Source organism: Rhodnius prolixus, unplaced genomic scaffold (genome assembly GCF_049639745.1).
Source record: "Rhodnius prolixus isolate KJV_2025 unplaced genomic scaffold, Rpr scaffold_25, whole genome shotgun sequence".
In the NCBI taxonomy this organism is placed as follows: domain Eukaryota; kingdom Metazoa; phylum Arthropoda; class Insecta; order Hemiptera; family Reduviidae; genus Rhodnius; species Rhodnius prolixus.
The window spans coordinates 872,852-895,317 of record NW_027411585.1 but is presented as its reverse complement, the minus strand read 5'-3'; the positions used below and the strand labels follow the sequence as shown (position 1 = coordinate 895,317).

Below are 22,466 nucleotides of genomic sequence, written 5' to 3'. Positions count from 1 at the left end.
CCATAATTTTACAGAATTTCATGACCCAAAAATTTTTTAACCCTTTATATCTTCTACATTTATAGATCTGTGCACAAAATAACTATAGTTTATAAATGAGAAAAACAAAGTGTATAAGAGAACAAAATTCCATACCAATACGTGGTTCACAGTGGGAGATATAGAACGGCCATAATTTTACAGAATTTCATGACCCAAAAACTTTTCAACCCTTTATATCTTCTACCTTTTTAGATCTGTGCACAAAATAACTATAGTTTATAAATGAGAAAAACAAAGTGTATAAGAGAACAAAATTCCACACCAATACGTGGTTCACAGTGGGAGATATAGAACGGCCATAATTTTACAGAATTTCATGACCCAAAAACTTTTCAACCCTTTATATCTTCTACCTTTTTAGATCTGTGCACAAAATAACTATAGTTTATAAATGAGAAAAACAAAGTGTATAAGAGAACAAAATTCCACACCAATACGTGGTTCACAGTGGGAGATATAGAACGGCCATAATTTTACAGAATTTCATGACCCAAAAAATTTTCAACCCTTTATATCTTCTACCTTTTTTAGATCTGTGCACAAAATAACTATAGTTTATAAATGAGAAAAATAAAGTGTATAAGAGAAACAAATTCCATACCAATACGTGGTTCACAGTGGGAGATATAGAACGGCCATAATTTTACAGAATTTCATGACCCAAAAAATTTTCAACACTTTATATCTTCTACCTTTTTAGATCTATGCACAAAATAACTATAGTTTATAATTGAGAAAAACAAGTGGTATAACAGAACAAAATTCCATACCAATACGTGGTTCACAGTGGAGATATAGAACGGCCATAATTTTACAGAATTTCATGACCCAAAAAATTTTCAACCCTTTATATCTTCTACCTTTTTAGATCTATGCACAAAAAAACTATAGTTTATAATTGAGAAAAACAAAGGGTATAAGAGAACAAAATTCCATACCAATACGTGGTTCACAGTGGGAGATATAGAACGGCCATAATTTTACAGAATTTCATGACCCAAAAAATTTTCAACCCTTTATATCTTCTACCTTTTTAGATCTGTGCACAAAATAACTATAGTTTATAATTGAGAAAAACAAAGTGTATAAGAGAAACAAATTCCATACCAATACGTGGTTCACAGTGGGAGATATAGAACGGCCATAATTTTACAGAATTTCATGACCCAAAAAATTTTCAACCCTTTATATCTTCTACCTTTTTAAATCTGTGCACAAAATAACTATAGTTTATAAATGAGAAAAACAAAGTGTATAAGAGAACAAAATTCCATACCAATACGTGGTTCACAGTGGGAGATATAGAACGGCCATAATTTTACAGAATTTCATGACCCAAAAAATTTTCAACCCTTTATATCTTCTACCTTTTTGGATCTGTGCACAAAATAACTATAGTTTATAAATGAGAAAAACAGAGTGTATAAGAGAAACAAATTCCATACCAATACGTGGTTCACAGTGGGAGATATAGAACGGCCATAATTTTACAGAATTTCATGACCCAAAAAATTTTCAACCCTTTATATCTTCTACCTTTTTAGATCTGTGCACAAAATAACTATAGTTTATAAATGAGAAAAACAAAGTGTATAAGAGAAACAAATTCCATACCAATACGTGGTTCACAGTGGGAGATATAAAACGGCCATAATTTTACAGAATTTCATGACCCAAAAAATTTTCAACCCTTTATATATTCTACCTTTTTAGATCTGTGCACAAAATAACTATAGTTTATAATTGAGAAAAACAAAGTGTATAAGAGAACAAAATTCCATACCAATACGTGGCTCATAGTGGGAGATATAGAACGGCCATAATTTTACAGAATTTCATGACCCAAAAAATTTTCAACCCTTTATATCTTCTACCTTTTTAGATCTGTGCACAAAATAACTATAGTTTATAAATGAGAAAAACAAAGTGTATAAGAGAAACAAATTCCATACCAATACGTGGTTCACAGTGGGAGATATAGAACGGCCATAATTTTACAGAATTTCATGACCCAAAAAATTTTCAACCCTTTATATCTTCTACCATTTTAGATCTGTGCACAAAATAACTATAGTTTATAATTGAGAAAAACAAAGTGTATAAGAGAAACAAATTCCATACCAATACGTGGTTCACAGTGGGAGATATAGAACGGCCATTATTTTACAGAATTTCATGACCCAAAAAATGTTCAACCCTTTATATCTTCTACCTTTTTAGATCTGTGCACAAAATAACTATAGTTTATAAATGAGAAAAACAAAGTGTATAAGAGAAACAAATTCCATACCAATACGTGGTTCACAGTGGGAGATATAAAACGGCCATAATTTTACAGAATTTCATGACCCAAAAAATTTTCAACCCTTTATATATTCTACCTTTTTAGATCTGTGCACAAAATAACTATAGTTTATAATTGAGAAAAACAAAGTGTATAAGAGAACAAAATTCCATACCAATACGTGGCTCATAGTGGGAGATATAGAACGGCCATAATTTTACAGAATTTCATGACCCAAAAAATTTTCAACCCTTTATATCTTCTACCTTTTTAGATCTGTGCACAAAATAACTATAGTTTATAAATGAGAAAAACAAAGTGTATAAGAGAAACAAATTCCATACCAATACGTGGTTCACAGTGGGAGATATAAAACGGCCATAATTTTACAGAATTTCATGACCCAAAAAATTTTCAACCCTTTATATATTCTACCTTTTTAGATCTGTGCACAAAATAACTATAGTTTATAATTGAGAAAAACAAAGTGTATAAGAGAACAAAATTCCATACCAATACGTGGCTCATAGTGGGAGATATAGAACGGCCATAATTTTACAGAATTTCATGACCCAAAAAATTTTCAACCCTTTATATCTTCTACCTTTTTAGATCTGTGCACAAAATAACTATAGTTTATAAATGAGAAAAACAAAGTGTATAAGAGAAACAAATTCCATACCAATACGTGGTTCACAGTGGGAGATATAGAACGGCCATAATTTTACAGAATTTCATGACCCAAAAAATTTTCAAACCTTTATATCTTCCACCTTTTTAGATCTGTGCACAAAATAACTATAGTTTATAATTGAGAAAAACAAAGGGTATAAGAGAAAAAATTCCATACCAATACGTGGTTCACAGTGGGAGATATAGAAGGGCCATAATTTTACAGAATTTCATGACCCAAAAACTTTTCAACCCCTTAAATCTTCTACATTTATAGATCTGTGCACGAAATAACTAAAGTTTATAAATGAGAAAAACAAAGTGTATAAGAGAACCAAATTTCATACCAATACGTGGTTCACAGTGGGAGATATAGAACGGCCATAATTTTACAGAATTTCATGACCCAAAAATTTTTTAACCCTTTATATCTTCTACATTTATAGATCTGTGCACAAAATAACTATAGTTTATAAATGAGAAAAACAAAGTGTATAAGAGAACAAAATTCCATACCAATACGTGGTTCACAGTGGGAGATATAGAACGGCCATAATTTTACAGAATTTCATGACCCAAAAACTTTTCAACCCTTTATAGCTTCTACCTTTTTAGATCTGTGCACAAAATAACTATAGTTTATAAATGAGAAAAACAAAGTGTATAAGAGAACAAAATTCCACACCAATACGTGGTTCACAGTGGGAGATATAGAACGGCCATAATTTTACAGAATTTCATGACCCAAAAACTTTTCAACCCTTTATATCTTCTACCTTTTTAGATCTGTGCACAAAATAACTATAGTTTATAAATGAGAAAAACAAAGTGTATAAGAGAACAAAATTCCACACCAATACGTGGTTCACAGTGGGAGATATAGAACGGCCATAATTTTACAGAATTTCATGACCCAAAAAATTTTCAACCCATTATATCTTCTACCTTTTTTAGATCTGTGCACAAAATAACTATAGTTTATAAATGAGAAAAATAAAGTGTATAAGAGAAACAAATTCCATACCAATACGTGGTTCACAGTGGGAGATATAGAACGGCCATAATTTTACAGAATTTCATGACCCAAAAAATTTTCAACACTTTATATCTTCTACCTTTTTAGATCTATGCACAAAATAACTATAGTTTATAATTGAGAAAAACAAAGGGTATAAGAGAACAAAATTCCATACCAATACGTGGTTCACAGTGGGAGATATAGAACGGCCATAATTCTACAGAATTTCATGACCCAAAAAATTTTCAACCCTTTATATCTTCTACCTTTTTAGATCTGTGCACAAAATAACTATAGTTTATAATTGAGAAAAACAAAGTGTATAAGAGAAACAAATTCCATACCAATACGTGGTTCACAGTGGGAGATATAGAACGGCCATAATTTTACAGAATTTCATGACCCAAAAAATTTTCAACCCTTTATATCTTCTACCTTTTTAAATCTGTGCACAAAATAACTATAGTTTATAAATGAGAAAAACAAAGTGTATAAGAGAACAAAATTCTATACCAATACGTGGTTCACAGTGGGAGATATAGAACGGCCATAATTTTACAGAATTTCATGACCCAAAAAATTTTCAACCCTTTATATCTTCTACCTTTTTGGATCTGTGCACAAAATAACTATAGTTTATAAATGAGAAAAACAGAGTGTATAAGAGAAACAAATTCCATACCAATACGTGGTTCACAGTGGGAGATATAGAACGGCCATAATTTTACAGAATTTCATGACCCAAAAAATTTTCAACCCTTTATATCTTCTACCTTTTTAGATCTGTGCACAAAATAACTATAGTTTATAAATGAGAAAAACAAAGTGTATAAGAGAAACAAATTCCATACCAATACGTGGTTCACAGTGGGAGATATAAAACGGCCATAATTTTACAGAATTTCATGACCCAAAAAATTTTCAACCCTTTATATATTCTACCTTTTTAGATCTGTGCACAAAATCACTATAGTTTATAATTGAGAAAAACAAAGTGAATAAGAGAACAAAATTCCATACCAATACGTGGCTCATAGTGGGAGATATAGAACGGCCATAATTTTACAGAATTTCATGACCCAAAAAATTTTCAACCCTTTATATCTTCTACCTTTTTAGATCTGTGCACAAAATAACTATAGTTTATAAATGAGAAAAACAAAGTGTATAAGAGAAACAAATTCCATACCAATACGTGGCTCATAGTGGGAGATATAGAACGGCCATAATTTTACAGAATTTCATGACCCAAAAAATTTTCAACCCTTTATATCTTCTACCTTTTTAGATCTGTGCACAAAATAACTATAGTTTATAAATGAGAAAAACAAAGTGTATAAGAGAAACAAATTCCATACCAATACGTGGTTCACAGTGGGAGATATAGAACGGCCATAATTTTACAGAATTTCATGACCCAAAAAATTTTCAACCCTTTATATCTTCTACCATTTTAGATCTGTGCACAAAATAACTATAGTTTATAAATGAGAAAAACAAAGCGATAAGAGAAACAAATTCCATACCAATACGTGGTTCACAGTGGGAGATATAGAACGGCCATAATTTTACAGAATTTCATGACCCAAAAAATGTTCAACCCTTTATATCTTCTACCTTTTTAGATCTGTGCACAAAATAACTATAGTTTATAAATGAGAAAAACAAAGTGTATAAGAGAAACAAATTCCATACCAATACGTGGTTCACAGTGGGAGATATAAAACGGCCATAATTTTACAGAATTTCATGACCCAAAAAATTTTCAACCCTTTATATATTCTACCTTTTTAGATCTGTGCACAAAATAACTATAGTTTATAATTGAGAAAAACAAAGTGTATAAGAGAACAAAATTCCATACCAATACGTGGCTCATAGTGGGAGATATAGAACGGCCATAATTTTACAGAATTTCATGACCCAAAAAATTTTCAACCCTTTATATCTTCTACCTTTTTAGATCTGTGCACAAAATAACTATAGTTTATAAATGAGAAAAACAAAGTGTATAAGAGAAACAAATTCCATACCAATACGTGGTTCACAGTGGGAGATATAGAACGGCCATAATTTTACAGAATTTCATGACCCAAAAAATTTTCAACCCTTTATATCTTCTACCATTTTAGATCTGTGCACAAAATAACTATAGTTTATAAATGAGAAAAACAAAGTGTATAAGAGAAACAAATTCCATACCAATACGTGGTTCACAGTGGGAGATATAGAACGGCCATAATTTTACAGAATTTCATGACCCAAAAAATTTTCAACCCTTTATATCTTCTACCTTTTTAGATCTGTGCACAAAATAACTATAGTTTATAAATGAGAAAAACAAAGTGTATAAGAGAAACAAATTCCATACCAATACGTGGTTCACAGTGGGAGATATAAAACGGCCATAATTTTACAGAATTTCATGACCCAAAAAATTTTCAACCCTTTATATATTCTACCTTTTTAGATCTGTGCACAAAATAACTATAGTTTATAATTGAGAAAAACAAAGTGTATAAGAGAACAAAATTCCATACCAATACGTGGCTCATAGTGGGAGATATAGAACGGCCATAATTTTACAGAATTTCATGACCCAAAAAATTTTCAACCCTTTATATCTTCTACCTTTTTAGATCTGTGCACAAAATAACTATAGTTTATAAATGAGAAAAACAAAGTGTATAAGAGAAACAAATTCCATACCAATACGTGGTTCACAGTGGGAGATATAGAACGGCCATAATTTTACAGAATTTCATGACCCAAAAAATTTTCAACCCTTTATATCTTCTACCTTTTTAGATCTGTGCACAAAATAACTATAGTTTATAAATGAGAAAAACAAAGTGTATAAGGGAAACAAATTCCATACCAATACGTGGTTCACAGTGGGAGATATAGAACGGCCATAATTTTACAGAATTTCATGACCCAAAAAATTTTCAACCCTTTATATCTTCTACCATTTTAGATCTGTGCACAAAATAACTATAGTTTATAAATGAGAATAACAAAGTGTATTAGAGAAACAAATTCCATACCAATACGTGGTTCACAGTGGGAGATATAGAACGGCCATAATTTTACAGAATTTCATGACCCAAAAAATTTTCAACCCTTTATATCAGTGGTTCTTAACCTTTTCAATTATATGTATATATTTTTTTCGCGGAACACTAACATTAAATAATTAATTTCGGTATTTAGCAAGAACTTAAAATTAAATTCAAATTAAAAAAAAAAGGAACAATTTTTTGTTTTCGTATCTTTCCTAAGTTTCTAAATTTCAATACATTTAAAATTGAAATTTCGTGGAACACTTGGACCATATTCGCGGAACACCGGTTAAGAACCACTGTAGTAGAGCAACGAATTGTGAAATTTCACATCAAAACTTGGTAAAACCGCTACTGAAACTTATCTTTTGTTAAAAGAAGTTTATGGCGATGAATTTTAATCACGTGCGCGAGTTTTTGAGTGGTTCAAACGTTTCCAAGATGGCCGGGAAGATGTCGGAGATGATGATCGCACGGGTCGTTCTTCCACGTCCAAAACGGATGAAAATATCGATTATAATTAATCAACATTACCACCGTGAGGTGCTTGCTCAATTCCGTGAAAGAGTAAGGAAAAAACGACCCGATTTGTGGAAGAACAATTCCTCAGGGTTCTCCATCAAGACAGCGCGCCGGCTCACACTGCTTTGCCTGTCACAAGACGTTACTAGCCATGTACAACATCCCAGTTTTAGGCCATCCGCTTTATTGGCCTGACCTGGAAACCATGTGACTTTTATCTGTTCCCCAAATTCAAATCTGCATTAAATGGAACACGATTTCAGTCCGTTGAAGCTGTGAAAGAAAAAGCAGCACGCGTCATGCAGGAGCTCATAGAAAAAGACATCCAGCACTGTTTCTGAACAATGGTAAATTCGCATGGAGCGTTGTAGGGATAGGGGAGGGGTGTATATTGAAGGTGATAATAACTAAATATGTATAAATTTAAAATAAAATGTTTTATAGCAATAGTCTCGTTATTTAATAGCCACATCTCGGATAAGTTACTGGAAGCCAAGCTAGAGTAGATGATGCGAACTACCGTGCCGACAGCCCTGGCCGAAAGAGACAGCAAAGACTCTCAGAGCTGGATAAAATAGCGCCTACTGAAGCCAACTTCAATTGTATCAGCCAAATTAGGCAGCTAATTTCTTTAGTTGGACATGATTGGAACTGTGTCCAAACAATATCATAAAACATAAACATATTTTTGGACCAATATTATTTTAATTTAATCAGAGGTTATTTTAATTAATAGAATGAAACTCTATTCTAACAGTACTGTTTAAAATTACAAATGAATTGGGCAAAGATTTTAATATAAAATGTTATTTAACTATAAATGATCTGCCAATCACTGAAATAATTATAATTAGCCAATTATGATTATATTTATTTCAAAGGAAATAAATAAATATTTCCTGAGATAAAATAAAATCAAACCAAAGTGACAGGCACGCTTTGATCGCTGCTAAATAAGGATCCGGTAACCTGCAGTAAAGGATATGTGTGTTTGTGGAGCAATAAGTGGGAGATCCCTGGATCGAGTCCTTTTTATTGGTTGGAAAAGTGTTACTCCAGTGAAGTGCAATCAACGTCGCAAAATTCGGAAGCAGCGCGCTAAACTTCGTCTGACAAAATAGGCGATTACTTTAATTCTTTTGTTTGCATTCGCAGAAGTTAGATGCCGCCTCATTTAAGACATTAAAGAAATGTAGTTCATCGACAATTGTATGTACAAAGTTAAAAAAACAAAATTAATTGCTGTCAATTGTTGGCAGGTGAAGTTTACAAATGATTCATTCGCTGCTGGAAGATCATTTTTTTCAGCCACTTGATAAAACCGAGAAAATCTGTTCAATGAAGTGACAGTTCCGATTGGCTGTTGCTTTTCTTGGATAACTTACTCTCAAATTCAGATGGCCTCACCCTGAACTAAATTTCAAATTTGTACCTTCGACAATTTTTTGGTTTTTGAGTAAAACTAACCACAGATCTTTTTGTAAAAATCACTTTGCGTTCAGCGGATCTCAAATCAACTATTTCTGGTGTACAATCGAAATATAAATTCTGTGCGATCGCATAATTTCTCTCAGTCGCGAGTAGGAAAAAAAAAAAGAAATGCTACAACACCGCACCCAAAATTAATGGCATAAAGCAAAAAGCTCCAGCATCCAGCCGGGTTTCCTTGATCTGATTTGAAAAATAATACAGCGAGGGTAACTTAGGCGTGCCCTTCTTCCACAAAGCGCAACTTGCCAGCAGCCGGCCCAGAAGAAGACCTAGAAGCTGCCGAAACTTTTCATTTTAGGTCCCGCAAGCCGCACCCTACTTCCTGTCTGCTGAAACTTTGCAGGAAAAACCTAATTTCGTTTTTTTACCATAGGAAGAAATAGCGATTTAAAATTGTTTTCTTTGGTCAAGCCGAAAAAAATTTTTTTAGTACTAATTTTTTAGATTACGATAAAACTAGTGAAGCTGGGAAGTGGTGCCGCAAGGGGCTCTTGAAAGCGAGAGACGCCGGGCAGATATCAGTCCACATCTACTCATGAAAGCATTTTAAAACTCCTATGTGGCTTGCAAAACAGATATTCCTTTTTTGGTTAACCTTCATGAATACGCAAGTTCACTCCAATCAAGTGAAACGTCTTCATTAACTGAAGATTTGAATTTCCAGCTGAAACCCACCATGCTACCCGGGACTTACTTTCTATCTGATCAGCATCACTTCCGCTCATGGCCAACTTAACGCAGTGAACTATTTTTACAAACATCGAGAACTTGCCAGTTGGGATATTAACAATTTTTTTGCCTTCGAAAAAACAAACAAACAAAACTATTGTTGCTGAAAGAATAACAAATTTTAGATGAAAATCTCATAGACTTTTGTAAAACCCCGTGTAATTTCGACGTCATTAAATGTCGCAAGAAAATTTGAAGCGTCATGTTTATTATTTTGAAAATTTTAGAAAGAGGAAGCAATATGACTGTTCCTTAAGGAACTCAACTTTTTTCAATTTTATTTAAAAATTAAAAGGCTTTTTAAAATGTAATTTCCAGTAGCCGGTGTACCTGTAATGAGAGCTGTAAATGCGATGACAGCGACCGCAACCATCTGCTTCACCAACATCTTCAACTAGTAGACAAATAGATGCATGTAACGAACTATTATAGAAAAGAACAACCCACAAACAAACCTACGAACAAGCCCGATAAAATAAAATAGTAATTTGAAAATAAACCTTCGTACTCACTAGGGCATTTTCACGGATACCGACCGTTTAGTGGTTAGGCAGTGACTGAAACATCCTCAACGCTGGTATAGCTCAGCTGGGCGCATCTTCCACGCGCAATCTAACTCGGCCCGCTTACGTACGCGCGCTGCAAGCACTCGCTCAAACAATACAATGGTTGTTTACTTTCGCTTACTGCTGGGAGAATGTGATTGGGTAGAAATTTCTCAAACTTTCAGCTGTAAAAAAGCTTCACGACTCTTGCATACAGTAATTTCCAAGATTCATGCCTATATATAATCTCAAACTAATTCGGCATTTCAAAACACATTCAACTCATATTAACATTACACAGTTGGTAAAACTGTACATTAGAAAGAAACAGTTCTTGAGGTTTTTTTCTACCTCAATTCCCCATCACAGTCTGAACGCAATGAATTCAAAAAAAAAAGTGGTAGATCTTCCTCCGCAAATTAACCCTTTCCAGCTCGATGATGCCATTTTAGTTTCCTTTCGTGTCTATTGAGGCAGCACAAGTCGTGATTTTTACATTTTTATCTGCATTTTTTTTGCATTTTTTCTGAATAATAATTTGTTCCGGAAAGGGTTAACTCCAAAACCACTCAATTTGGAACATCTCTGGGAGATAGGAGTCGTTAGAATTTCTTCTACAGTGTCTTAAACTGTATGTAATTACCAACGCATACATTTATCGCATTTTTTAATCGTTTTCTAGAAATAGTTCATGCTAAGTGAGTTCTCAAAGAGGTGGTAGACTTCACTGTGAGGTTACGTTTCAGTCTTAATGTACGTCTACAAACTGTACAGCGTGACCAGAATTAAATATGACCAAATGTGCCCATTGTGAAGAAAATTAGCGAGTTAGAATCTTGAGATTAGAAGGGAAGGAAGTCGTGTGTGGGTTTATACCGGATTTTTAATATTTACTTCCGCCACCATTTGGGAGTAAGTCATGAATTGCGGCAAACGTCCCGGAGAAAGATTGGTTGTGCCACTTTGCCAATCGTCAGTGTTGCCTACAGTGTTATCAATAAGGAACGGATTTTTATGTATTTAAAAATGCCAAATATTTAATTAAAATATGCATTTATTTTCGTCAATTATGTGGAAAATATGTGATTTTCTTAAAATATTTTCTGGAATATTTAAGTAAAATGGACATTTTTTTTTATGAAAATGGAATTTGTTTTGGGGGGGGGGCAAGTTATAATTATTTATACAAGAAAAGAACATTTTTACAATTTATAATGATTTATACAACAAAGAACATTTTTACTATTTATAAAAAGATGTGTTAAATTTTCAATTTTGAAAACTTCACTCTTCGAAATTGTTTGCAACCACATGAAATTTCAAATGTTGGAACGTAAAGTGACGACGATCTGGGCGTAAGATGGACTTGTAACGACTAAAAGATCGTTCAACATCTACAGATGTTATAGGTGCTTTGCTGAAAGAAGTTATCTCGTTGGTTGTAAAGGGTACACGATGTTCTGAGGTGACTTCTGTTCCACTGATAATATCAGAAATCTGGCAGATGGTCTCCCACCCTTTGTTCTTGCTCAGTACTTCTACCAGTTTTGATCTGATCAGATCTCCCTTACTCCCAGGTATTCCTTCCACCTTTTCGCTGACTTTTTTAACGTTGGACACGTTTTCTGCCAGTCGAACATTTTGGGACTCAAGTTGGGTAATGGCTTGTGCAAGAAATACGCAATTGTCAGAAATGAATGCAAGGTCGTTCCTTAAATTAGGTTTCTCGAATAAAGACTTGGCTGTATTTATCGCTACTGCTTCGTCTTCGAGATGTGAAAGGACATTCTTGATTTTATTGTAGTTTTCATAGTAATACTGAGCTGCTTCCAGCCAAGTACCCCATCTTGTCAATATTGGTTCTGGTGGAAGGCACAAGTCTGGATAGAGATCTTTTAGCATTTTATTGCGACTTGGTGCTTTTAAGAACACTTTTTTAACCGAGGAGATTAAGGAATCTACGTCACTGAACAAAGATCGGACAGTTTCTGCTACTCGATGCAAGGCATGAGCAATACACGTCACATGAATTATCTTAGGATAAAATACCTGAATAGATTGCCCAGCCTTGACCATGTTGGGGGCAGCATCAGAGAGAAACAAAAGAACTTTTTCGTTCAAAACTCCACTGGGCCATAGGATATGCATTGAGGCATCGAAGAATCGTGAAATGGTGGAATGATTGCATTTTTCGAGAACCTCTCAGTTCAAAAGGAATGGCTTTGAATCCACACCAGCATCACTGTCAAGTTTTCCAATAACTGCATTGGCAATATACCTGCCCTCAACGTCAGTGGTTTCATCAATTGACACCCAAATCTTTGATATGTTCTCGAATTTTGGTTAGTGTATCTTTATAGATATCTTCCAGGTAGTTTTTCCGCAGAGTGCTCTCGTCAGGCATTTTTTTCCCAATATCGTCTCTAAGAATCCTTTGAAATGAGGATTTTTAAGTTTGTGGGAAGGGATATCTGCTCTAACCAAAGCCCGACACAGATCTGTACTCAGAGTAGACTTACTTGATGATGGAGATGTAAGGAAGGCTTGATAGGACGTCCTCTCTTTCTTTCTGTTTTTATTCTCTATGTGCGATCCGGTGGCAATATGTTGGGTGACTTGGGAACGTTGAGAGCAAGAAACGCGCTTGTCACAAGCTGTGCAGTACAAAATGTCTCCATCACTTCGAAAAAGTTCTGCTGGAAACTCGCGAAGATATTTAGCAACCAGTTGTTTGTTTGAGGCCGATGTTCGTGGCATTTCACCCAAAAAAGAATACACTAAGTGACCGAACGAAATGAATTGGACACTTCAACGAACGAGCTGAAAGAACAGACAACGTCAGACAACTTCAAAGAACTAACAAGTGCCCGTCACTATTTAGCAGCATTCTGTGTAAATTACAATAACCATTGTACCCACTGTGATTCACAGCCCTACAGTCTGTGGTTCACAGTTCCTGTCAACCACCTCCCAATTATGAAAATATGCCCAAAATGAAAAATATGAAAAAATATGTACATATTTTGATTAAATATGTAGAAATATTTATTTATTTTTATCAAATATGTATAAATATGCGATAACATCCAAATATGTGGAAATATGTGAAATAAAAGTAGACTCAAACGGCTTAAAAAGTGTCAGTATGAATACTTCTCGTTGAAAAAAGTCTGTAAATTGCCTAGAAAAAAATATGTAAATACATACGAATCCGTTCCCTAGCTTATCAATGTCAACAACGAAAATCTGTAAAATTCTTGTATCGGGTGATAAATTAAATCGTATAAAAGTTTCAGGACAAACTGAAACGGAAACAACTCTGGACAACTGTATTTGTAGTTAAAATAATTTATTAATAATTCAATCAGCGTGCGACCGGAGTACGGCGCTCTCTGTTGCAGTTTGAAGCAAGCGACAGTTCCGGCTTCACTCTGCAGAGAGCGTCCTTATCCTTGCGTATAACAGCTCTGGCCAGTTAGGCGCTTTTCCCCACACGGTGTGCCTAATTATGTCCACTTAATGCACTTCCGGCTTAATGAAATGGGCAGGTGCAATCCAATTAAGAGATAATCAAAGTCCTTCTCCACTAGTCAGACTAAGGATGATACCATCAAGCGTATTAATACGTTTAATATGCTCTCATTAATACAGACGGCCTACCTCTACAGTATTACTTTGCTACATTGAAGAGGTTTCACTAAGCTAAATAGCTACATAGTACCTTAAATGTCCTACATTCATTGTATGTATTTCAGATAGCGTGATTTGTCGGCCAACAAAGTTGTATTTAAAGTAAAAAAAAGGATAAAATAATGCCTAGTTTTCGCAGGCGAGCTTTACGTCCAACTACCAATTAGGTGTCGTGGACGGAGGCGACTAGCAAACTTACTTTACTGTAAATTCTTTTTATTAACCATTAAATAAAATCCAAGGCCTAGACCGCTCAGCTATTATCTCGGCATAATTAAGTTTCATTTATTTAGCGAGAGAGGTCGCGTGAGTTATGTAAGATCTGTTCTTTTATTGTAGGACATTTTCAGCAATAATCAAAGTGTTAAAATCAATATAAAAAATTATGAAATAAATGCTGCGCAAAAGCAAGGAGAACCAATCGGAATGCAAATATCACTGATCTATTTTTATTCTGGTGTATTTACACGTGTATCATTTACATATTTCTTATTTAAATAGAATTTTAATAGTAACTTATGCTAAAACTCCCGATGTGAATGCAATACGCTAGACTTTAACATCAATAGTATCAATAAAATACAGTTTTAAAATTGTTTATCTGAATCTCAGAGCCAAATTGAGAGAAAATAATAATCAATATTATCGGCAAATCTAGGAGATACAACAGTTTGCTGCAAACGTGCGTCGAGTAGAGTGCGCTAAAAATTCATTTCTGACTCCCACTGCTTCTCAATCAAACACAGTTCTTGTAGCAATAATATGAAACCAATATTTCCAATCTCCAGGATGTTCCTGCTGAAGCTGGCTCTTCTATATCCGCTTGGTGTGGTTGCTGTGTCAGGTAGCTCTATTTTCTTTCATTCAATTTTAATTCGTAGAAATCACAAGTGTTATCAAGGATTCTAAGAGTTAATGGATTTCCAGTTAAAGGGTTAATTTAACGACCAGAGGTTAGACAGTTACTTATAATTACTTACTTTTTAGTTAGCTTCAATATTTCACTTGTTATAATAAAGTGATTCTATTGAAAGGTGTGTCACGTCACAAATCAACTAAACTTCATCCCAAAGAGGTTATTCTAACATAATGTGTGTCCAGTCCAAATATAAAAATAGTCAGTCCTTTATGTGAAGTTTGTACTTCACAGTTTGCTACGAAGAAACCAATTAACTAGACTAGCTTACTGTCAGCAGCCTGTCAACTAGCTTGGTTATGTACTTCTGTATCGGACCCTCTACTTCTCACTGTGAATGCAACACACTCTAGTAAACACATCACAAAATACACTCCTGTGGGAAGGTTATACAGTCTGCCGCGTTTTCGGCAATCGGAAGGTTCAAAATATTTTGCAATGTTGTATTCATTTCTTAAATTAAGAATCTTAATGAACCTCTGTGTTTTAATAGAGATGAAGTCTTGTAAAGACTACATGGTAAAGTCTGAGTGCAACCTCACTAATTTCTCGCCAACCAGGAACCGCGATCTTCCAGAGAGTGGTGAGATTGTTTTTTCAAATTATGTTCTTATGTATTAAATTTTTACTTGCGATAGTTTTTTTAAAAAAACTTATTGTAAAATCAGTATATTAATAATGGATTTTTTTGTTCGACGTAATTGATTTAAATGAAATAAATTTTCATTTTTAATATTAATTTAGCTACATTCACTATATTTCCTACATAATACATCAATTACCGGGGTCGTCTCTATGGTGTGATGGTTCTCAGCCAATCTCTTGCAAACACGTTTTCAATGTTCAGGTTTAAATATATTCATAAAAAGTAAATAATTTAATTATACCTATTAATAAATTACATTATTATTAAATTCAAGCTCTAAACCAATTCTGAAAGTCCAACTTAAATATAATTGAGTTTGGCCATTATCATAAACAATGGATTGTGGAATCTAAACAATTTTTCCAAAATCGTTTTACGTATCAACCAAGTAACGCGTTGGTTGGTTGGAGATTTAGAGGGAGTGTGTTGTTGGGATAATGAAGAGCGTAGGATTGTTCAGAGCGAGTAATGGGATAGATCCAGAACAATTTATCTCACTATCCATAATAATGTTACAAAATTCAACAGAGTACCCTTGTTTTCTCGGACGTCATGTTGATCTTTCTAGTACAACCTAGTTGTACGCATCAACGGAAGTCAGCTTCTCGATCTCGGTCAGATCACGTAGGTTGGCAGATCAGCTAAAATGTGAGAAATAAAAACAATTCAAGGTTAAGTGAGCTAAAAAGTGGTGTGATAGCTCATGTTAGGCGCCCAATTTGAAGGTCCATGGGCCCTAAGCGAACCCTACACCTGCGTTAGCCCTTTCGACGTACTACTCGCACTTGCCTGAAAAAAATACTTCTTTTTTTTAATTCAACATCTGACCACATTGGAGCCCGCAGCTTTTCTCTCGTTAAAGGCAACACTGTCTACCACTTACAGTGAGCTCTAAGAAGCTCCTTAGAAGAGAAAATCTAAGGTATCTATAATCTATTGTTACTGTTTCAGTTAAAGTAAAAGTTGTTGCCATTCCTGTTGAGAAACGCGAACTGCCCAGGTACTACCTGATGGCCTACAAGGAAAAATCTAGAGTTATTAAATTAAAACTTCCAGGTGAGTTGCAATAAGATTTTCATGTACCATTTACCTCTTTAAATTGCTTGGGCAAGACATTATGTTCTTACTAATTTCAGCGAAGTGAGGGGAACCTCGTAATCGGCGAGTGCTAAATGTGCCCCCACACTCGATTATTCCTCCTAAATATATGAAGTACTCTGGGTGAATGGCTGAAAGTGAAAAATGTTGAATTATTTTGATCTAAAAGATGGATAATTGAGGCTAATGGTTATGGGTCTTCAGAAAAAATCTAAGTTTGATGGAAAGAATGGCGCTTGCAACTTGTAAGTGGAAAAGAAGGTTGTGTGAGGAACAACACTTCAGGATTACTGCAAGTTCATCCTCAAAGGAAGTAAGTGTCTGACAAGATTTCTGAGCTCCACTTTCTGTCTTGTGTTCACAGAGGATCCCAAAAAAGACGCCATGTCTAAAAGAAGCGAATGTTTTTTCTACACCTGCAGCAATAAAGGAATATTTACTGTAGTTACCTGTGATTTATGCATAAAATGGAGTCGGATAATAGACGAAAATAAAAAAGTTACAATATGCTACAACCTATGGTCTACAGACCTCCAGTACTCCCACTACAAGTGTCTCAAATCGGAGCCCTCAGTTCTGAGTGGCCTCAGTGTCTCTGAGCAAAGTGTTAAATGGCTAGAAGGTAAGTAAATATGGTTTCGTATCTTCATTCAGATATATTGTGCACATCTTAAGAATCTGTGGGTGGTACTCACTTGAATTTCTCTTACACTAGTTCTCAGAGTAGTGACTGACCATGAGTGCGGATGTTCCGCAGAATGTACTCTCAACCTTTGCAGCCCATCGTAGCCTTTGATCCACCCAGTTATGGAGTTAAGCAATAATCCTTCCTATTTCACATTACAAAAAATATTTATGTTTATAATTCCTCGTACAGGGATAAATCAGTTGCTCTTGAATATTGGTTTTTCGTGGAAATTGGTTTAAAGAGGGTTTCCGTTGGCGAGGTGAGCATTAATTTATAGTCTCTTTTGTGGGAAGTCTGCGGTTTCAACTCTACACTGTTGCTGTGAATTAAGATGGTAGCCCAAATTCCAAGTTTGCTTTCCATCCGTGGAATATTGTCATTTACAACTCTGGCGACTGGAATTTGCGCTAATAGAAATCACTGACAGCTTCCCATGAATCCTCAGTAAAAAGTCTCTTCTTCTCAGTCACAAAATCACTCTCCTCTTACGGTCGCGGCGTCAGCGATGTACCAAAGTGTAAACATTACTGCTTCTTCTAATGTCACTGGTTGCCATCTTCATCAAAGATTTAGGCCCTTCATAGAGCCTCTCATCACTTACTTCAGTAGTTATAGAACAGCTCCCTACTCACCCTAGATTACTCCTCCTAATGTACACTCTCTTACTATCCTCTTGTGAATGCATAGTCTGAACTCTCACAGAGAAGAACTAAACATGTTTCTGCAAGACAGAAAAATGGTCATAACACTGATCACTCACTTCACTAGTAGATCGTACATCACTAGGACTGTCATTCCTTCAGAACTGACTAACCTGACGGCGACGTTATTATCTCTACATCTTGTTCCCAACAAGAATGAACGTCTACAATCTGCAGTAAAATTCTAGAATTCTCGTCCACCTGTTTCAGATTTTTGCAGTGTAGTGTCTCCAAATAAATCTTTTCCTAATCAGCAATAGCTTTCTTTCTTTTGCGATGTCAGACAGATTGTCACTTTATTAATATTTATTTATTTTAGAAATGACCTGTCTGGTGGAAACTCTAAACACTTTCAGATGTTTTGCTTATAATTACAAGGATCGCACCAGTAAGTTGAAATTAATTAGTATTACCTTAGATTATGACTATAAAGATTATTCATGGCGATTATTGTTTGTTTCAGTATATGTGTATGGTTACATAAACCCAGTGGGAGGTACTACCAGCTACGTGGGCGTCTATGCTACCAAAGTCCTTGACAGTTTTGCGAAAATTTACCTTTTAGGTTGGTTACTAAGTTACATTAAGTTTTGCTGTGTGTACTGAGTTACATGCTTTTTAAAACTACCATCATTTAACGATCAGTGTCCAGAAGCATTGCTTCCATATTTGATTACGATATAGTGAAAATTCATTCTTCCTTATTATTAATTTTTTAACAGAATAATTTTTGTTGTGGAGGGTGCGGTATTTGAGTGAAATGGTTGATAGCGGTATTGTGTTTGTGAATATTGCATTTAGAATTGCCACCCTTAGTGGATGCAATATACGAGGGTCGTTTGAAAAGTCCGTGCAAAGTCAGAGAGATAGCACCACTGGCGCGTATCGAGGTTATGTTTAGTTAGTAGCATCTCTTGGAAGAACACACACCAAGTTTCAGCCAGATCGATCTATTTCTTTGTGTTTGGCATTCGTTTGAATCGAGGAAGTCGAGTGATTTTCAAAAAATGGACGAAAAAGAATTTCGTGTGTTGATTAAACACTACTTTATGAAAGGCAAAACGCCTCAGAAGACTAAAGAGAAGCTTGATAAACATTATGGTGACTCTGCACCTTCGATTAGAACAGTTTATAAGTGGTTTCAAAATTTTCGGAGTGGCCATATGGGCACAAGTGACGCTGAACGTTCTGGACGCCCTGTTGAGGTTACTACTCCAGAAATCATTGATAAAATCTATGATATAGTGATGGATGACAGAAGAGTGAAGGTGCGTGAGATTGCTAGTGCTGTGGGCATCTCGAATGAACGGGTACATAATATTTTGCATCAACATTTGGACATGACAAAGCTATCCGCAAGATGGGTACCGCGATTGCTCACGCTTGACCAAAAACGAAATCGTGTGAAGTGTTGCAAGGACGGTTTGCAGCTGTTCCAGAAGAATCCGCAGGACTTTAAGCGTCGTTTCGTCACTGTGGATGAAACATGGATACATCACTACACTCCTGAAACCAAAGAACAATCTAAACAATTGGTTACCAAGGGGGAATCTGCGCCAAAAAAGGCGAAGACCGTTCCTTCGGCCGGAAAGATTATGGCGACTGTCTTTTGGGATTCGCAAGGAATAATCCTCATCGACTATCTGGAAAAGGGTAAAACTATTACAGGTGCATATTATTCATCGTTATTGGACCGTTTGAAAACTGAGCTGCAAGAAAAACGCCCACGATTGGCCCACAAAAAAGTCCTTTTCCATCACGACAACGCACCAGCTCACACCTCAGCAGTTGTGGTCGCAAAATTAATGGAAATAGGGTTCCAACTCGTTTCACATCCCCCCTATTCTCCCCTCGGCTCCCTCGGACTACTAATTGTTCCCCAATATGAAGAAATGGCTGGCGAGAAAAAGATTTTATTCAAACGAGGAGGTGATTGCAGGAACGAATGGCTATTTTTCAGACTTGGACAAATCCTATTATTCGGAAGGGATCAACAAACTAGAGCAGCGTTGGACGAAGTGTATAAGCCTAAAAGGAGACTATGTTGAAAAATAAAAAAGGTTTACCCCAAAAAATTAAGTAGTTTTTGTTTTTGCACGGACTTTTCAAACGACCCTCGTAGTAGCAGTAAACTATTATAGACCATTAAGTAACGGGGATCTAGAATAATTACATCCATGTAGCCTGCCATGCCTATATCTGGAGCTTAATTGATGCTCTATTACAGCTTTTTGGTTTTGAACTTTTTGTCTGTTGGGTGTTGGACTTCAAAAATGGGTATTCTCTGTAGGACGTCTTTCCACAAAAGGGGAGCTATAATTAAACCTGTATAATTAAACTGAAAAGTATCTTTATTATTCCTTACTAATTTAGGATAAATGCAATTTTCAATACATATTTGGAATCAAGTCCAGGCCATTTTAAGAATAAATACAAAACAACAATGAATCCAGCCTTAATGCACTGAATATAAAAAGAAGTTGGCGGAATTGCCTGAAAGTTCATTAAAAGAAAAAAATTGCTTGAGTTTACCCGATCTGTGTTACACTAGCGCTTTTAGTGAAAGGTTGCACCGAGCAATTCCCGTATTATTAATTGGAGTTATTATGGCTGTGAAATAGGACAAACAGGTTCTCTGCAGAATCCTTTAAAAGCGTAGCTGTTAGTGCAGCAATTAGGCTACTGTATACCAGCCTCACTACTCAAGATTCAGTTGTGCCATCAGGCAATCTAAGCTGCAGCCGTCGCCAATCCCACTACCCAAGTTCACTAATCAAATATTCCGATCTGCCTAGCATCTAGGACAACGATCTCGGCTGTATTTTCAGGCCGTATAACAGTAAACTTAGCTGAGTATTTATATCTGTTCTGCAAACTTTGGCATCCTTTGACATGCACACATATTGTTACTGATTTTCTCGTACCATGCTGTTAATAAAAGTGTGTGTTAGTTTTTTTTAAAAAAAATTTCAAGATGGTCTCAAAACCTCTTTTGAAGGAAACAAAAATATTTGAGATTATTGAGATTTCATAATTCTCGTATAATAAATTTTAATGTTCTGTTTGTAGAAAGTTCCGAGACTGAATTCAATGTTAGTCAGTGTGACAACTCAGAGAAGTACAAAAAAGTTTGTTTGAAGGTGAAAGAAAAGCGACTGAAGAATGGAGATACAGTTGGATGTTTCAAGATGACCGCAGAAAGTGTTTCTTTTACTGGCACCAAATGTTTCCGCAGAAATAAGAAATCTTATAAATTTTGGCCTCTCAAGGGTAACATCCAGATGCTGGATGGCTGGTGAGAGAGAGTTATCCATTGTTATTGTTATTTTGGTGTTGCGGATAAAACAGGTGTGATAAACAAATGCATATATACATATATTTAACAAAGTTTGAATTTGATTAACCTAATTACCATACAGAGTAATTTTCACAGCATTTGCGGAAACCTGATCCGGAGAGGACAATCTTATGACCTCTGGCGATTATGTGTGACATTTTTCTGTTTCTAAGTCCTAGAGTACACAAATAGTTTTTCTTCTTGGCGAAGATGAACTTGCAATGTTTCTTTTTGCACAACTTCAAAGCGACTGAGTTTTATAGCCATGATTCATCCAATATTCCATTCATTGACTAGAAACTAGCACCATGCAATGACATGCATTCTTTGCAGAAAGTTTACCAAAACCACCTTCACTAATAAATTTAGTTTATTTTAATTATTTGTTTACATGATAAAGGTGTTACACTTGTAATGTATGATTTAAAAGCATGTTGCAATAAATATGTATTACTTTTTGTTATTTATAGTAAAAAGGAAAAAAAGTATATATAAATACAAATCTGTTTTCTCATTTAATAGCGAATAAATCAGCTAACTACTTTGGTTGAAAAGAAAGAAGAAAAAATGGAACAGAAAAAAAGAGAAATTGTAATTATAAATACTGTTCAATTGAAATGTTATAAAGTACTTATTTATTTATATGTAATGTACCTTCACAAAGACACCTCTAAACACAGTTGCAGTAAAGTTAAGGAATTGTTATCTCAAAACCCTATAGTGAATTCGTGAATGCTTACATCTTTTTTGGTGAGTGACTTATCAGAGAGCGAAGAGAAATTGTTGCCATTTTAGCACTTTTGTTGGGAAGGTTAAGACCTAGAAGGTAGATCATCTTCATGGTTAATGCTATTGTTCAATTTATATTTAAATATTTTTCTTTAGCATGGTAGCTGGTTAAAATCTGTATGAAAACTTTTTTAAAAAATCATTAAATGCAATCATAACGTGACGGAACAAGCTTTAAGCGATTAGAAGCAAGTAGAGGATGTTGATTCTTGAAATTATTCGGCTTTAAAGCTCTT

The 22,466-nt window shown here is 34.9% G+C and overlaps 2 protein-coding genes across 5 annotated transcripts in view; one reads left to right on the top strand and one right to left on the bottom strand.

Annotated features, from left to right (window-relative positions):
* Positions 1-10,382, bottom strand: part of LOC141448401 (uncharacterized) — a 320,931-nt gene extending 310,549 nt beyond the window's left edge. Inside the window, exon 1 of the mRNA XM_074116758.1 lies at positions 10,151-10,382. Within this exon, the coding sequence (XP_073972859.1) occupies positions 10,151-10,208 (58 nt within the window). The 5' untranslated portion in view covers positions 10,209-10,382. The remainder of the gene's footprint in view (positions 1-10,150) is intronic.
* A 4,134-nt stretch (positions 10,383-14,516) lies between these two features.
* Positions 14,517-21,673, top strand: LOC141448400 (uncharacterized). Of its 4 annotated transcripts, none has more exons than XM_074116756.1 (8): positions 14,517-14,899; positions 15,465-15,554; positions 16,569-16,673; positions 17,080-17,337; positions 18,424-18,492; positions 18,568-18,669; positions 21,174-21,452; positions 21,524-21,649. In XM_074116756.1, the coding sequence occupies exons 1-7, from the start codon at positions 14,818-14,820 to the stop codon at positions 21,401-21,403; spliced, it is 936 nt and encodes a 311-aa protein (XP_073972857.1). In that variant the 5' UTR covers positions 14,517-14,817; the 3' UTR covers positions 21,404-21,452; positions 21,524-21,649. The 4 variants fall into 4 exon arrangements, with proteins under 4 accessions (XP_073972857.1, XP_073972856.1, XP_073972855.1 ...); XM_074116755.1 differs by having other exon boundaries at positions 14,518-14,899; positions 21,538-21,673; XM_074116754.1 differs by having other exon boundaries at positions 14,518-14,899; positions 21,174-21,557.
* The last annotated feature ends 793 nt before the right edge of the window (positions 21,674-22,466 follow it).

Excerpts from the sequence above, each read along its gene's own strand:
- LOC141448400 (XM_074116755.1), top strand. The coding sequence starts at position 14,818 with ATGAAACCAATATTTCCAATCTCCAGGATGTTCCTGCTGAAGCTGGCT. Across the intron at positions 16,674-17,079 it reads TATTAAATTAAAACTTCCAG|AGGATCCCAAAAAAGACGCC; the intron begins GTGAGTTGCAAT and ends TTGTGTTCACAG. Across the intron at positions 18,493-18,567 it reads TAATTACAAGGATCGCACCA|TATATGTGTATGGTTACATA; the intron begins GTAAGTTGAAAT and ends TGTTTGTTTCAG.